The sequence below is a fragment of the Cicer arietinum genome, chromosome 6 (genome assembly GCF_000331145.2).
Source record: "Cicer arietinum cultivar CDC Frontier isolate Library 1 chromosome 6, Cicar.CDCFrontier_v2.0, whole genome shotgun sequence".
In the NCBI taxonomy this organism is placed as follows: domain Eukaryota; kingdom Viridiplantae; phylum Streptophyta; class Magnoliopsida; order Fabales; family Fabaceae; genus Cicer; species Cicer arietinum.
Window position 1 is genome coordinate 66,904,610 of NC_021165.2, and position 16,194 is coordinate 66,920,803.

Below are 16,194 nucleotides of genomic sequence, written 5' to 3' on the forward strand. Positions count from 1 at the left end.
ACGAGATCGAGTAATTTTGTTGTTGTTTGAATGTTTGAGATAAAAATGGGATTGTGGTAGTACTTCGTATCTTTTGTGTAGTAGAAGCATTTACTATCCATTTGAATAGGATAGATATGGTGCAGATGTAAATTTATTTAGTCAGTGTTTGGTAAGATGATAATAGTACTACTACTTCATTTTAACTTTTGAATTTACCACTGAGATGCAGAGCAGAATGGACTTAGCAATTTGGATTTTGCATACTTATGCTATCATAATTAATAATGAGTGAAACTAAAAAGTAAACAGGACAGAAGAAAACAACGCCGTTACGACGACGTTCTGCTTTTTCTGCTTCTTCTATAATGCAAATATGCAATGCAATAAACTAAACAGAATTCTACTGTCATAGTCACAAGACTGCAACTACTGAAACCCAAACACCCCTTACTTGTTTGCTAGCTCTTGTCTTTCGCATCCCCCATTTTAAATTTAATCGATTCTCTCTCTCTCTCTCTTTTTATTTATTTTTAAACAAAAAAATAATAAATTTAATTTCATACTCACATCACATGACACAAGCGTTATAAAAGCTCTTCAAAATCCAATTGAACATTTTCAACACTAACCAACCAAACCAACTCCGCTTCTTCTCTCTTTGTTTCTCTATTTTCCCGCTACTTCGGTAAATCGCTTTCCTTTTCAACATTAATTATTAATATTTTCTTACATATAAGTATATAACTCACTCACCTACTCTTTCTTTCTCACCATCCAGATTTTGCAACGAAGAGCAATGTCGTTCACTTCAACTTCCAGAGGAAGAACAACAACAACCACCAGTCCGGAGAGGACTAAAGTTTGGACCGAGCCCAGGCCCAGGCCCAAAAAAGTTTCCGTCGTTTACTACCTATCCCGTAACGGCCAACTTGAACACCCTCATTTCATGGAAGTCCCTCTCTCTTCACCTCACGGACTCTACCTCAAAGGTACACATCAATAACTCATTATTTACTAATTAAACGCAAAACTAAGAGTTAATTCTCCGTTTCAGACGTAATCATTCGCTTGAACCTTCTCCGTGGGAAAGCCATGTCAACTATGTACTCCTGGTCCTCTAAACGGTACCGTTTCAAACAAACAATTCTTAAATTAAAATTTGTTTTGTTACTATTTTTAATAAATGATGATGGAGGTGTTATATTTTATGATTTCTCAGAAGTTACAAAAACGGCTTCGTTTGGCATGATTTATCGGAGAACGATTTCATCTATCCAACGCAGGGACAAGACTACATTCTCAAAGGATCGGAGATTCTCGATCACGCCGCTACCGCCGCCATTACTTCTAGGACTTCAGAGGAAGAAACTGATTCTCCGGTGGTGATTACGAGGCGGCGCAACCAGTCATGGAGCTCCATTGACTTGAACGAGTACCGAGTTTATAAGTCCGAGTCGTTAGGTGACTCAGTTGGAAACATCGCCGCCGACGCGTCGACTCAGACAGAGGACAAGCGAAGGCGGAGGAAGGTTGTGAGGGAAAAGGAAGAAGAAGAAGAAGAAGAGAAAAATGAAATTGAAAACGAAGAAGTTGAAACGGAGGGAAGAGATCAAAATCAGAGTACGGAACTGAGTAGGGAAGAGATCTCGCCTCCACCGTCAGATTCGAGTCCCGAAACATTAGGAACGCTGATGAAAGTAGATGGACGGTTGGGATTGCGATCTTCGGTTCCTGCTAAGGAGAATCTAACGGCTGACAATTATCCTAGTGGAAGGATGAAAGCTTCATCGGTACTATTGCAATTATTATCGTGCGGTGCGGTGTCTTTGAAGGAAAGTATGAGTGGAACCGGTTCGGGTAAAGATCAACGGTTCTCATTGGTGGGGCACTACAAGTCTAGGCTCCCCCGCGGAGCAGGGAATCAAGAGGGAAAAGAAGTGGGGACTTTGATGGAAATTCCTGATTTGAGCAGGGTGAGATTGGAAGATAAAGAGTACTTTAGTGGGAGCTTGATCGAAACAAAAAAATTAGAAGCTCCTGCATTCAAGAGGTCCTCTTCTTACAATGCAGATAGGTATGGATCAAATTAGGGCTTGTATTGAATTATTTGAATTTATTTATTAACGTTAGTCTCTTTTACGAAAACGTCTATAAATGTTATTTTCAATTAATTTTAATAAATTATTCATGATAGTTTAGGAAGATGTTTAGTTTATATGAAAGTAGTTTAATTTTATCTTATAAAAATAATTTATCTAAACATGCCCGAAGAAAAAAAAATTTGTGAAGTTTTTTGCTATTCCTTAAAAAAAATTGTGCTTGTAAAGGGTAATGTTTGATGAAGATTTAATATTATTTATTAATTTAATGTTGTGATATGTGTGTACACTGTAGTTCCTTGAAATCCCCTTGGTGGAATAAAGTTTGCGCTGTCTAGTAATTAGCAACATTGGGACTGTAGACTTTGACATTCATATCATACCGTTTCATTTCAGTAACATTGGTTTAATAAAAGTATTGTGGTTAAGCATATGTTTATGTTTCTAAGAAGTTAAAAGCATCTTGAGATTGAAGATCGTATATAAAAATGTTGATGGAATTGAATTGAATATAGTATTTTAATACTGTACTATATATTATACGTCAGATCAGATTATAGGCTTAAAATTATGTAGTATGATAATGTTATTATATTGTGGGTCAGATTATTATAATACGTTAATCTCCACCTGTTAGAGTATAATTTTTAGTCGACCAGCTAGTTGTTTTCTTTAGAGTTTTATGTAACAGACATTCAGAAATGGTCCTAATTTAGAACATAATAAGCTATTCTTATTCTAAATCGCAGCTTGTTCATAATGTAGCCTCCTTTTATCTGTCTGAATGTTAAACCTTATGTAGTCTCCAACTCTCCCATACATGCTTAATCAATTTTAGAAAAATGGCGCTAGTGTTATTATTATTATTATTATACATGATCTTGCTTGGCCATTGAGTCTAGAATTTGTTTAATTTAATTTACACAAAGGATAATCTAGCAGGCAGCTATAAATACTAGACAATTGTTTGTTTCTCATGTTACATCTTGGACCCAATATGTATGGTGAATAAATTATATCACCTCTTTATATAGTTAAAGATGCAAACTACAATAGCCGCCCGAAATTTTGGCCCCAGTTAGTATTTGCCAGGTACTGTAAGTAGGGTCCAAATTAAAGCATCCAAAGAGTTAATTCATTTTACACAAGTTAACTTGCCAGTTTGCCTCCTATAATTATAGTGCCAGTACAAATCAGCGGGAAGTGGATGAATAAAAAAAGGAATTTTGGTCGGGCAATGAGTACTTCAAATCTTATTTTTTTACTAAAGTACTTTAAATCTTTATCTCATTTGATTTCAGATATTTCATTATAAGCATTGTTCTGTTTGATTATTATACTATCATTTAATCAATCACTCATTGGCAATTTGGCATATATATGATTAAAGAATTTAATAATTATTATTATATAAAACACTTGAATTGTTTGATATAATGTGACAAAATGTAATTAGATGAGATGATTCATATCATTATGACAGTGACATGAATTGGTGTATCATTAATTTGGTTTAGTCTTCTAAAGTTTGGGTTCTGTATATGTTCTCCTGGTCTTTGCAGCGGTTCCCGATTGCAAATCATGGAGCATGAAGATGTCGTGCGGGCAAAGTGCATACCAAGGAAGTCCAAGTCGCTAGCAACAAAGAAAGAAGAGGGCACTTCCAGTTGCATGGACATTGGTAGCCGTAGCCAACATGGAAGTAAAAGATTTGAGGCGCAACAATAGGTTGAATAAGAAACTATGTCAAATTGGCAATGTATGTTTCTAGTTGACCACTGAGAAGAGATTAAAAGCTAAAAGAAGTGAAATTAGAGTGAGCTGAGCTGTGTGGAGGAATGAATGTATTATATTTGACAGAGGTAGGGTAAGCACAAAACAAGTAGGTGGTAATATTGCTGCCTAGAGCTTTGCAATTTGCAAGTCACAGGCACTATGGACAAATACGTTAAGCAAAGATTAGCAATGTGATTAAATTACTAGTTTGTAGCCCTTGTCCATTTTAATCTTTAGGTTTTTGGCCAAAAGTCAGTGCTTGTAACAGCTGTTTTGTGTTCACTTTTCTGGCTTTTGTGTGGCCCTGATAATTGCCTTTAAATTCTTTAATATTACCGTGTTTATTAGATTTCATGGATAGAGAGAACTAAAGTACTTACTACTAGCATTTAACAATCATATAGTATATGTTTTGACCATATCTAACTATGATAACGGTAATTAATTAATAATAAATACATTATCATGCCTAAACTAATCTATTGCTTATCAAGTTGCTCCTTCCAAATTAACCTAGTTTGATTCCTTTTCTGTAAACTGAAAAGTTGCTGCAATTGTTTTTTCTGGGATTATTCCCAAACAAACAGAAATAATCTTTATATTTTCAGTTGTCCATATGTGTATCTGTTTTCTATCACTAAAGTTATCTTACTGATTTCACAGATTAATTTAAGGTTTTGATCTTCATCATTTAACATTGGACCACTCCTTTGTCAAAAAAAAAAAATTAATGTATTTTAGATAGTGAAGGGAGTTTTATTTTTTTCAATCCTTCCTCACTTGATTAATAATCCTAAACTATATCTGAACTTGAAATTTAACTCTGCATTATTTAGTACTGCATTAACAATTACTCACTCTGCATTTTAAGAGAATAATGCTGAAAAATAGGAAAGCTTTTTCATGAAACGGTGAAACCTTTATGAAAGCATGAAATTTCTCTTTTGATTGTGTTCCGGTTAAAACATTTTTTTCTCTACTCATATATAAAGAGAAGTTGCCACGAAATAATACCATTAGCAATTTCATTGTTTGGCAGGTTTTTGGCAGTGTTCATAAAATAATTTAGATAACTTGCAAATCTATACATATGAGTACATATGTTCACTTTTTAAGAAAAATATGATTGCAAATTCTGCACATTTATATTGACCAATGGTTACACAATGTATTTATGTGATTAAGTAACTGTGGCATTGAGTTGACTGGGATATCATGAGTTACTGGTCACTACTACTCATGATTCATTTGGTTTGGCTGAACCACTACTCAACTGTAATAGTTTTTGGAAACGAATTTAGCCGAATCCAAATTTGAAAAAAAAGGTTTCCTCAATTGTTGTGCCTTGGAACCTTCCATTAGTGTGTGGCTTGATCATGAGAAAAGTCACCGTATTGTCTTGCAACTCGCCAGCAATAGAGAATCTTGTTGGAGAAAAATTGCATACACAAGGATATCACTAGGCTTATGTCTAATATGGACCATGCTTACTAATGGTTCATCGTGCAATATGAGTTTTAACCCTTAGATTAATCTATTTTATAATAAGGTAAATTTTAAGGTGAACAACTTTCATAAGAGATTCATCAACTTTTATATATTAAATATATTAAGATTCTTCAAAATCTTAAGGACTATAGATGTTATTTTATAGAAGTAGAAATTTATGGTTTCTTTATTCAATATGATAAAAACAAGGGTAAATTTATCGACTTGATACCATAGAGTAACTATGTCAACCTTAAGTACAAGGAAAATTGTAAACTTATATTTCCAAAGAGTGTTGCCGATCATCGTAAACTTATACCAAATAGACACTCTTTTATCACATAGATTCCAACAATTTTATCAAATATTTTTTAATAGAACCTAAGAGTATCTACTATGGTGATTTCTTCATAAGAGTTGAGCTAAAAGCACTCACCTAATATATCTCGTTGCATTTTAATAAATATATTGAATAATACTAACAAAACACTATTTGATACACATTTTTCAAGACATTCTTTTATCACATAGATCCCAATAATTTTAAATAAAACCTACATAATTTAGTATGACTCACATGAATTTCAACCAATAAAAAAAATAAAAATTAAAACATGTATTAGAGAGTGTGTTTTTAACACACCTGAAATATATTTGAACTAATTTGCTAACTTGTTGATGAATTTTAAAGGTAAATAGTAAGTTGGTTTATGTTGGTAGGTGGTCTACTTAAAAACGGTTCAAAAGTCCAACAACGACGTAAGTTGTTTTATAGAAGTAAAAATTCAGAAAACTCTTCATTCTCATGGTTGAGACATTAACTTGGACGATACACATTTAAGAAACATGAATGTTTCTCATAACTCAACTTATTTAATCACTACAAATTAGGTCATTGAGTCAACTATAAGGACCAAAAGAACAATAAATTTTTATTTTCGAATTGTATCATCAATAGCTATTTAAATTTCAAATAATTTTTAAATATTATATCACGTATATAATATGTTACGTTGGACTACTAAAACATTTGCTTAAGTTTAAAATCTCATTCTACGAATAAATAATAATGTATCTTGAGCTATAATTTTTATTTAAAATTTCCAATTTTATCTATATTATTTATTCATTTAATAATTTTAAATAATATAATATCTTAAGTATTTAATTTTTTTTAAAAAAAATCCTAGCAAATTATTAATAAGATTTCGAAAAGCATATATAAAATTCAATTTATTTTGACCTTAAGAAAGAATTAATGAATTTTTAGTTAAAAATATATAATTTGCGGAATCTAAATTATCTACTTTACGGAATGTTTTTTCATATCTTATCTACTTTGATTAAACTCCAAATTATTAAAATGAAATTATATTGAAAACCGATGTGTTAAAAAGGAAAAATCTGTATTTATGTCGATATTTCTCCTCAATCCTCACGCAATTTCTCCAACATCAGCTAATTGAATGTCTTCGAAACTCCTCCACAAAACGAAGGGCCCAGATTGATTCAATAAACACACGTGTATGTCATCGGGAAACCCAACCGCGAGTTTTGCTCAATATGAGGTTCATTCTATCATCGCCTTGATGAGAAAAGATCGAGTGCTCCTCACTCACCCTATTCCTCTCTCTTTCGAAACCGTCCTTCACTCTCCGCCGTCGTAAACATCTCCCCGTTAGGGTCCCGACCATCTCGGAGGGTACGGATCTTGAAACCTTCTCGAACCATCTATGCTATCAATTTTTTCACCATTTTTCAAGGTAACCGTTTACTCGCAGTTATTGAGCTCGAATATTTGCTATTGTTGAATTTTATTTTCATTTGAATTTCTAGGAATCACGTTTGGTAAATTCAATTCCATTGTTTCATATGTAGTACCCGAATTTTATTTATTTCTTTATTTATTATATATGATAAGTAAAATATTAATGTAATGTGAGCACTCACCCGCTCTTCTTAATTAATTAATTTTATTTATTTAATTTTCTTTTTCATCTGTTGTTTCGTTGTTGCAGGAGTTGTTTGTGAGGCACCTCTTTGGGATTTTTCACTTGAAGTCAACAATAAATCTATAGTGGATTTTTCCGGAAAATTTTTCACCTGCAAAAGTTGAAGCAAATGGTATTTAGCTATTATACAAGTAATAATAAGTAATTGTTGAGTAGTAAGTAGTGTTGTGTAGTGCTTTTGTTTTATGTTTGTTATTTGAAATTGGAATTAAGAAGCTCGTGAATATGATGCTTCCTTTTTCTTTTGGGGTAGTGTGGAGAATTCAGCAGCTATGAAGTATATAAAGGAAACACAAATGAGATGGGGCACACACACACTAGCCAATCCTATCATGACTGATGAGGATTCTTTTTAGTGTAAAAATAAGGGATCTCAACCATTGGTGAAAAAATCAATGGTTAATAATATGATCAAATACACGTAGAACAAACTACGTTTGTTAGAATTTAATCCCTTGACTTTCTGATTAATAGTTGGTATCATTCATTTTTTCTTTTAAATTGAACCCTTTGCTTTATATGAGCTGAATGCATATCGCCATAAAGGGTATGACATGCTTAATGTAATTAGATAAACTATAGTATATTCTAAACCTTGAATATGTTTTGCTTCTGTTTGTAAAAAACAATTTTAAAATAAGGGCTTAAAGGAAAAGGCTTGTAATAAAAGGTCTTACTTCAAAAGCTACTTCTAGATGACTTAGTTAAGAAGCATATGAATTTGTTAATTTATACCATTTTAATCCCTTTTTTAGACTCAATGTTCAGTTGATGAGATTGTTAGCAACTTGTCATCTACCTAGTTGTGTGACACAATCAAACCTTAAGTTTATCTTCGTCTTTTTTATTTCTTTATTTATCGTTTAGGATTGCCTCTCTCATATTTCCTTTGCTAGACGTTGTCAAATGTCCATCTTGTGCTCCTGCATCAGCCTCATTAGATAATGCAGAAGAGCACTTCATCCACACCAAGGGTGAACAAACAAGGTTCTGATACCAGTTGACATGTAATAGAAGCAAGGAATAGAAAAGAAAGGGGACGGGGATGTTAGGTAGCATTCTACCGTACAACTTGGATTCATTAGGTTGAGGTTCTGTAATTTACCAAAGAAAATGTAGAAAATCATTGTCATAGATACAACCAAAATTGAGTTTTTTCCCATTCTACACTTACCAAACCCTTCTTCTATAGCCCATAGGGAATTATGGAACTTGAGGAAGCCATTTTTAGGGACTTCATCTATCCATAAACTTTAAAGTATACTAGTAGGGTTCTAATTTCATGGTCCTACGTGTAATTGACTCCTCATTGCCAAAGATAACCTGATAACATCTCCAAAAGTAATCACTTGCGAAATTCACTCAATAGTTTAATTATAACCAACCCCCCTTTCCCTTTGTTTTTTATAGAATGTAATAATAGGTCACCCTCCTCTGAGTCTGCCATGTTTGGAGACTTATTTTAAATGTACAGTTTTATGTGAAGCTCTGTTGATTTTATTTCCCTGCAGTCTTTACAAAACAAGGGATTCTGGATGGTAAAAGGATCTGGACATGTTAGTGACAGGGAGCAAGTATTTGATAATCCTTCCAAAATTGAACCAAAACGGCCTCATCAATGGTTAGTTGATGCCACTGAATCGGATTTTTTGCCAAACAAAAAGCAAGCAATAGAAGATGCAAATGAAAAATCTAGTTCAGGATTTTCAAATGTAAATTTTACTCCATGGGAGAACAATCACAATTTTCAAACAGTCCCAAACCAGTTTATTGGTCGATTATTTGGGTCTGAAACTAGGCCTGTCAATTTCACTGAAAAGGATACATATGTTTCGCCTAATGATTCTAATGTGAGATCTAAGATGATCGCCAACCATTATGGAAGTGATGCATCTTTTGGCTTGTCTATATCTCATTGTTCTGAAGATTCTGAAGCATGTATGAACTTTGAGGGAATCAAGAAAGTCAAAGTAAACCAGGTTAAGGATTCTGATGGTGTACAAGCTCCAGAGGGACATAATTTTGATCTACATCAAGCCTATAATGGTGAAGTTGAGACAAGATCTGGATCAATAGGGCAAACCTTTGACAAGAATGACAATGCCACTTTAATGGGACTCACTTATGGCAGAGGGGATGCTCATAATGCTCATATCGGATCATTTGGTACCCCTTTTGGTAAAGGAGATAACACAGTCCTATCAATTGGTGAATCCTATAATAAAGATGCAAATATAATTTCTTTTGGTGGGTTCCCAGATGATCGGGACATTATCTCTGTGGGCAGGGCTGCTGCAGATTATGAACAATTATATAATCAATCATCAGTTCATGTGTCAACAGCTGCTCATGAGAATGAGTTGGATGCATCAAATGCTGATGCAGTTGCATGTTCTCCTTCGGTGGCAACAATAAAGTCTGAATCTGTGTCCAAGAATAAACAAGATACCAAAACAAGGAAAGAATCTCCAAACACCTTCCCTTCTAATGTCAGGAGCTTGATATCTACTGGTATGCTTGATGGTGTTCCTGTGAAGTATGTCTCAGTGGCGCGGGAGGTAAATTTTGGTCTTTGTGGGCGATTATTTCAATTTGAAATGTTGTTTTTCTAAGTTATATTCCTTTATGGATGAAGGAACTTCGTGGAATTATAAAAGGCTCTACCTATCTTTGTGGGTGTCAGTCATGTAACTATTCTAAGGTTAGTAATTCATTGGTATATACACTCTCTGACCGAACACCTAACTAATGGTTTTTAAATTTCTTGAAACCTGATAATTACTTATTTACTTATGTTTTATGTTATTAGGGTCTGAATGCTTATGAGTTTGAAAGACATGCCGGTTGCAAATCGAAACATCCAAACAATCATATTTATTTTGATAATGGGAAGACCATTTATCAAATAGTACAGGAATTGAGGAGTACCCCTGAAAATTTATTGTTTGACACAATCCAAACAATATTTGGTGCACCAATTAACCAGAAAGCATTTCGCAATTGGAAAGGTAAAGAAATTCCTGACCTCTCCACTGTAAGCTCAAACACACTAACTGCTGATACCAAAGGTTGAGTTTTGTTGTTTTGACTAGTTTGGTATGTCACTAACCCCATTTTTTTCAAATCTTGCCAACGTTCTTCAGAATCATTTCAAGCAGCAACACGTGAGCTGCAACGCATTTATGGAAAGGAACAACGAAATCTCTAAACCCCCATCCCCTTTGTGCAAACTTAACTTAGGTTAGCTTTTAGCGTGCACAGCAAGCAAGATACACCATTTTCCGCATTTTTATGTATATTTGTTTAGTTCAGTGACCTTTGGTGCATTGGGTACCTCTGTGGTCTCGCTCAAAGAGCTTTATACATAGCTTTTATGCAAATCATTGAGATAAGGAGCTTTGACTGGCAGAATTATTATTATCTAGTGTCTCAAGAATGCTAATGTTCTTGGGTGTTTGAACAAGCAAGACTTTGTTAATTTTGAGGCACTGGACTCGGATTGTGAAGTGTCCTGTAACTTTTTTATTCGTCTTCAAATAAACAAGGAAAATTCACTTGTATGGTTTGATGGATTCATGAGAGGATGATAAATAAATTTCCGTTTGCTTGTGCGTTTGTTCAGTTTGTGTGATCAGTGGGAATGGTAGGTTGTACTCGTGCAGCACAATTTTGATTTTTAGGACGAAAAGTAGTGGGCAGTGATGAATATCATGAGAACAATTAATTGTATCCACCTCACACCTTGAAAAAACCACATGATTCTAAAAATAAAAATCCAGGTGAAGGAAAACCGTATTTTTATTTCAAAATTCACATCTCTACAGCAAATAGTACTTTTAGAGATAGAAAAAGTTCCTCCCTATTCATGACCCCTTTTTATGACAATTATTTCTAATGAAAATTTATAAGCACTAAATTTTCCCGACAAAAGCATGTGAATCTTTCTTCCTCGTCATTGCCATTTTATATTGATATCAATGAAACAAAAAATGCACTGTGTTAATGAAGTATACATTCACAGCATGCATGGCCAATTAGCATAAGAAAATTTTGAAATGTGAATTAACAACTCACTACTCACCATTGATCAGCACGTTTATACAGTGAAAAAATAGGTACTTTCCAATCCCAATCAAATTAGAAGTAGTTAGACATGCATTCATCACAATCACATTCAATTCTTGATTCAATATTAGTCAGAAACTACTTATCACACATAAAATTAATAGACACATTGAAAACATTAAGCACAAGTCAGCATCATGATCATCATTCATCATACAAGTAATTTCTTGTTTCCTCCGATAATGTGGCCACCAACATGTAAAATGTGTCAACCACAGCAAGCAGATTTTTGCGCAGCTTGTCCAGCCCCCACTGCAGAGTCTTGGTTGATTTTGATGGTTGTTGGCTGCAATAAAAAAACATCACGAAACATTCGGATTGTGAGAAAGGGAGACAAAAGATTTGGGGACATGGAACTATGAAGGATTAACGCATGTAATTGGTGAAAGATGTTCAGATACCTCTGCCTTGTTATCAGTGTCGGCAAGCCTTTGTTTTATGTCTCTTGCTATGGAGAAGAAAACTTCCTCCACATTTAGATTTGTTTTTGCACTCTGCAATAGAGTATTTTTCATGAGCATAACAACATTGAATTCAGGGAGTTTCACATTCTCAAATAATACATCACTTACAGTTTCAAAGAATTTGATTCCATACTCATCAGCCAGTGCTTGGCCTTTGGATGTTGGCACAGCCTAAAAGGAAAAGAAAAAGTATATATAATATACAAACACAAACATCACAAACTGGCATGCATACATATATGCAAAGATACGATAAAGCAGGCTCGCAGATGTTACTGACTAATAATGGACTCATGCAATCACGGGAGACTTTCAATGATTATCATTTAAAGAACAAATAATTATAAAAAAAAGTTCATTTTTTAAAAAAAATACATAGTCTAAATATATTCATAGTCCAAACAAAATTGGGATTCAATATTTTGACTTATATATAAAATGTTGCAAGAATAGACAAGGAAAAGAAAAAATAGCATGCTCATATATTAATAGACACAAAATCTAGCTACAGTACACGTGGCAAAAACTATGAAGTACAAATACTAAACACAACACTGACACGTTAACTTCAGTAATAGTTTTAGAAGATGAATTAATTAAATGTAATCATATGTGTCGATATCGTGTCGAACATGTTTTCGATTAGAAATGTCAGTGCTACATAAAGCAAAACCTATGAAGCACAAACACTTTACATAACACTGACACAACAACATCAATAATAGTTTTAAAAGATGAATTAATTGAATGTAATCATATGTGTCGGTATCGTGTCGGTATCGTGTCGGTGTCGAACATGTCTTCAATTAGAAATGTCAGTGCTACATAGAGCAAATTTAAACAAAGTCTAACAACAAAATCCGAATTCAACCCTCTGCAAACCTCCCCATCCCGTTAACAAAAATGTTTAGCCCACTCTCAGTAATGTGGTTTCTTTAACATCCTTAATGATGCAATTCAACCAACGTGCTCAACCCTTTGCAAACCTCCCTATCCCGTTAACAAAATCTAGCTAAATACACGTGGCAAAACCTATGAAGCACAAACACTAAACACAACACTGACACGTCAACATCAATAATAATTTTAGAAGATGAATTAATTGAATGCAATCATGTGTCGGTGTCGAACATGTCTTCGATTAGAAATGTCAGTGCCACATAGATCGAATCTGAACAAAGTCTAACAACAAAATCCAAACTCAACCCTCTGCAAACCTCCCCATCACGTTAACAAAAATGTTTAATCCACTCTCAGCAACATGGTTTCTTTAACATCCTTAACGATGCAATTCAACCAACCAGTAAATTTTGCACAACTATGGAAGTAAACTTCACAACTGTAAAGATTGATTTTTCAAGCCCCTTGGCTTTTAGTTTTGCAGCTCAGTTGCTCAAAATCAATTTTGCAAATAGGAAGTTATTTGATTTGGTTGTGAAAACCCACTCACAGAGGAGGAAGGACTCGAAGGCTTGTCAAGGATGGCGGCATGGGCCGATCGAGGGAGGAAAATGAAAGAGGCAGGACGAAGAAAAATAAAGCAGCATTAAACATTGCCAACAAATTACGCATACCCTTTTGCTTTCATCCATGTCTGCTTTGTTTCCCACCAGTATTTTGTTAACATTGTCCGAAGCATGTTGCTCAATGTTGCGAATCCAATTCCTGATATCTGAAATTATCAGAAGCTAAGTGAATATTCCAAATTGCAAAAAAAAAAAAAATTGAAATTTTAAGAGTTTTTCACAGATCAACAGATTTCAAACTAAAGCAACAGCAAGGAAAATTACTGTTAAATGATGCTTCATCTGTAACATCATAGACTAGCAATATGCCCATAGCACCACGGTAGTAAGCTGCAAAAAACACAAGTTTTAGGAAAAGATATTTAGAATAAAGGACACGGGATTTTAGGATAACATGAATGAATGAAATAATGGGAAAGACCAATGATATCTGGAGTTCAACTCTTGAGTCATGACACATCAATACTGAAGAAATAGCCCTAATATTCATCGTAAATTCAAGAAAGGCACACTAGTTCAAATATCTTTAGTCTCTACATTAATAACACCCAACCATGTAACCAAATAAAAAATCCACATAGATGCTGCAACATGCCTCCCTATAAATCGCACAAGGTAGGCAGTGGAAGCAATTGAAACTAAAACAATTAGCATGGGACATAACTTTGGCGGTTCAATTTTCTGTTAATCAGTTGATTCGATGGGGTATAACTTTGGGGATTCCATTTTGTCATAATGGGTTGATTATATGGATTCCGAATAATTATCTTTGAACTTCAACTATGAACTGTCACAGAACAAAAATTAAAGTATTTCTCGTCCATTCTCAATCCTATTGCACTTTAATTTTCATTGTGTTTATCTTTTGCTATACACTACTCCTTCCTTTTTCTTTACTACCTTTTTTTGTCTTAACCCCTCAATTCTCAGAGGAAAGGGGCCTTAGTAATCTAGAATTTGAGCACAAGGTAAGTAAAGTTTATTCCAGGATTGTTCCATCCATTGATTGAACCCGGGTGCTCCCAACCAATTCGACCGAAATTCATTAATTCTAAATCAGGAAGTGCCATAAACTATATGCTAACTGCCAAGCAACATGTTTCAATGTGTCGATAAAATTATTAGAAGTATAAAAGTCGGTTAGAGTTTGTCAGCAGATGGTTAATTTGATAATTCTCCATAAGTTCTATATATGGAGCATCTAATATACTCATTTACTATCTTTTCAATGGACTCAAAATGCTGTTCAATATGCAATCTCATGATAATCAGTATGCTCTCAATCTAAGCCTATGATCTTCCTCCCATTGATCAATGGATTTGTAACCACAATATTACTAAAGTTATTAATAACAAAAAGAAAACCAGTGCGGATAATAAACCTTACCTGTTGTATTAATTACAAAAAGAAAACCAGTGAGGATCATAAACCTTACCTGTTGTAATTGTTCGAAACCGCTCCTGCCCTGCAGTATCCCAAATTTGGAGCTTGATCCGTTTGCCATCAAGCTCAATAGTTCTTATCTTAAAATCAATGCTGCATCAAGAAGGTAAGGATGTAATGTTAGAGAAACCTATAGCAAACAAAATTCAGCAATTTTACTCCTAAAAACGATAAAATTGTACCCTATAGTTGTGATGAAACTGGTGGTGAAGGAACCATCAGAAAAACGCAAAAGAAGGCAACTTTTTCCAACACCTGCAAAGAACAAAAACAAAATAAGTTTACTAATGGTAAATCCAAGGTAAATTTCACACAAAAGCAACACAATTATTCCAAAATTAATTAAAATACTTTGCAAAACATCAACCAAAGCTAGAACATATACAAAAAAACAAAGCACAAAAACATCTTGTACAAGCATTTGGACCTCTTAAGGCCTAATTATATTAAACAAATTATGAACAAATCACATAGAAGGTTAACTAAATTTAAACAATAACCACACAAACATGTTAAATTAAGGTCCAGCCCCAATTTGCAATGCAACCTCTTTCTACCGTAATTGCTTTTACAATTACCAAAAACAACGATTCAAATGTTAACTAAAACTAGATCATGAAAAGATCAAACATTTCACAATGTTTAAAAACAAATCTCAACTAAAAAACAAAGTCAAATTCATCAATAATATATTAATCATTATAAAATAAACATACCCTCGTTATTTTTTTCTTTATAATTTTGGTAAATAAATAAAAAAGAAGGGAAAAAAAAAAGGTTTACCGCTATCGCCGATCAAGAGAAGCTTAATGAGATAATCGTAATCGGCACGAGCCCTAGCCGGTGGAGCAGCCATGAACCTTCAACTTTTTTTTTTTGGTTGAAATAAAATAATGAATCTGTTGCGTCACGAAAATGGTGTTTTTTTTATCTGTGTGAAAATTGAAAATGCAAAAAATGGTTAGAGAGAGAGAGAGATGTGGGAGAGAGAAATGGATCTCTTCCAAAGCTTAGAAGTAAAGCAACATGGAGATTTTAGAGAGAAAATAACGGTAATTATTTTTGGGAAAATGAAAAATAAAAAATAAAATGATTTGAAATTAGTATTGACAAAAAGAGAAGAGAAGTTGGAAGTGTTTACAACCTTGTATTATTGTGAGTGCATTAAACTTAAAATCCACACTCTCTTTCTCTCTCTTATTTCTCTCTCTCTCTCTCTCTCTCTAACTTTTGGTTGTTCCTCTCAGCATATATGCAAGCTCATGCCAGCATTTCATC

The 16,194-nt window shown here is 33.9% G+C and overlaps 3 protein-coding genes across 5 annotated transcripts; 2 read left to right on the forward strand and 1 right to left on the reverse strand.

The window, feature by feature from the left end:
* Positions 1–530: 530 nt before the first annotated feature.
* On the forward strand, positions 531–4,211 carry LOC101507317 (protein SOSEKI 5). The gene is made up of 5 exons (XM_004505831.4): positions 531–667; positions 761–971; positions 1,037–1,106; positions 1,202–2,056; positions 3,644–4,211. The coding sequence occupies exons 2-5, from the start codon at positions 779–781 to the stop codon at positions 3,807–3,809; spliced, it is 1,284 nt and encodes a 427-aa protein (XP_004505888.1). The 5' UTR covers positions 531–667; positions 761–778; the 3' UTR covers positions 3,810–4,211.
* Positions 4,212–6,968: 2,757 nt separating this feature from the next.
* LOC101506990 (uncharacterized) lies at positions 6,969–10,978 on the forward strand. Of its 2 annotated transcripts, XM_004505830.4 has the most exons (6): positions 6,969–7,108; positions 7,364–7,469; positions 8,869–9,915; positions 9,993–10,058; positions 10,167–10,365; positions 10,501–10,978. In XM_004505830.4, exons 2-6 carry the CDS (start codon positions 7,467–7,469, stop codon positions 10,563–10,565), a joined length of 1,380 nt encoding a protein of 459 aa, XP_004505887.1. In that variant the 5' UTR covers positions 6,969–7,108; positions 7,364–7,466; the 3' UTR covers positions 10,566–10,978. The 2 variants fall into 2 exon arrangements, with proteins under 2 accessions (XP_004505887.1, XP_073226034.1); XM_073369933.1 differs by lacking the exon at positions 6,969–7,108 and having other exon boundaries at positions 7,362–7,488.
* A 437-nt stretch (positions 10,979–11,415) lies between these two features.
* Positions 11,416–16,194, reverse strand: LOC101506447 (ras-related protein RABE1c). Of its 2 annotated transcripts, XM_004505829.4 has the most exons (9): positions 16,061–16,194; positions 15,700–15,847; positions 15,099–15,171; positions 14,909–15,009; positions 13,737–13,802; positions 13,521–13,618; positions 12,055–12,117; positions 11,884–11,976; positions 11,416–11,768 (listed from the first exon to the last, which is right to left on the reverse strand). In XM_004505829.4, exons 2-9 carry the CDS (start codon positions 15,770–15,772, stop codon positions 11,691–11,693), a joined length of 645 nt encoding a protein of 214 aa, XP_004505886.1. In that variant the 5' UTR covers positions 15,773–15,847; positions 16,061–16,194; the 3' UTR covers positions 11,416–11,690. The 2 variants fall into 2 exon arrangements, with proteins under 2 accessions (XP_004505886.1, XP_004505885.1); XM_004505828.4 differs by lacking the exon at positions 16,061–16,194 and having other exon boundaries at positions 15,700–16,010.

Bases quoted from the DNA above. Each gene is read 5' to 3' on its own strand.
- LOC101507317 (XM_004505831.4), top strand. From the start codon at position 779: ATGTCGTTCACTTCAACTTCCAGAGGAAGAACAACAACAACCACCAGT. The intron at 1,107-1,201 runs GTACCGTTTCAA...ATGATTTCTCAG, and splicing joins TACTCCTGGTCCTCTAAACG to AAGTTACAAAAACGGCTTCG. The intron at 2,057-3,643 runs GTATGGATCAAA...TGGTCTTTGCAG, and splicing joins TCTTCTTACAATGCAGATAG to CGGTTCCCGATTGCAAATCA.
- LOC101506990 (XM_004505830.4), top strand. The intron at 9,916-9,992 runs GTAAATTTTGGT...TTATGGATGAAG, and splicing joins ATGTCTCAGTGGCGCGGGAG to GAACTTCGTGGAATTATAAA. The intron at 10,059-10,166 runs GTTAGTAATTCA...TTATGTTATTAG, and splicing joins AGTCATGTAACTATTCTAAG to GGTCTGAATGCTTATGAGTT.
- LOC101506447 (XM_004505829.4), bottom strand. From the start codon at position 15,772: ATGGCTGCTCCACCGGCTAGGGCTCGTGCCGATTACGATTATCTCATT. The intron at 13,619-13,736 runs GTAATTTTCCTT...TGATAATTTCAG, and splicing joins AGATGAAGCATCATTTAACA to ATATCAGGAATTGGATTCGC. The intron at 11,977-12,054 runs GTAAGTGATGTA...ACTCTATTGCAG, and splicing joins GAATCAAATTCTTTGAAACT to AGTGCAAAAACAAATCTAAA.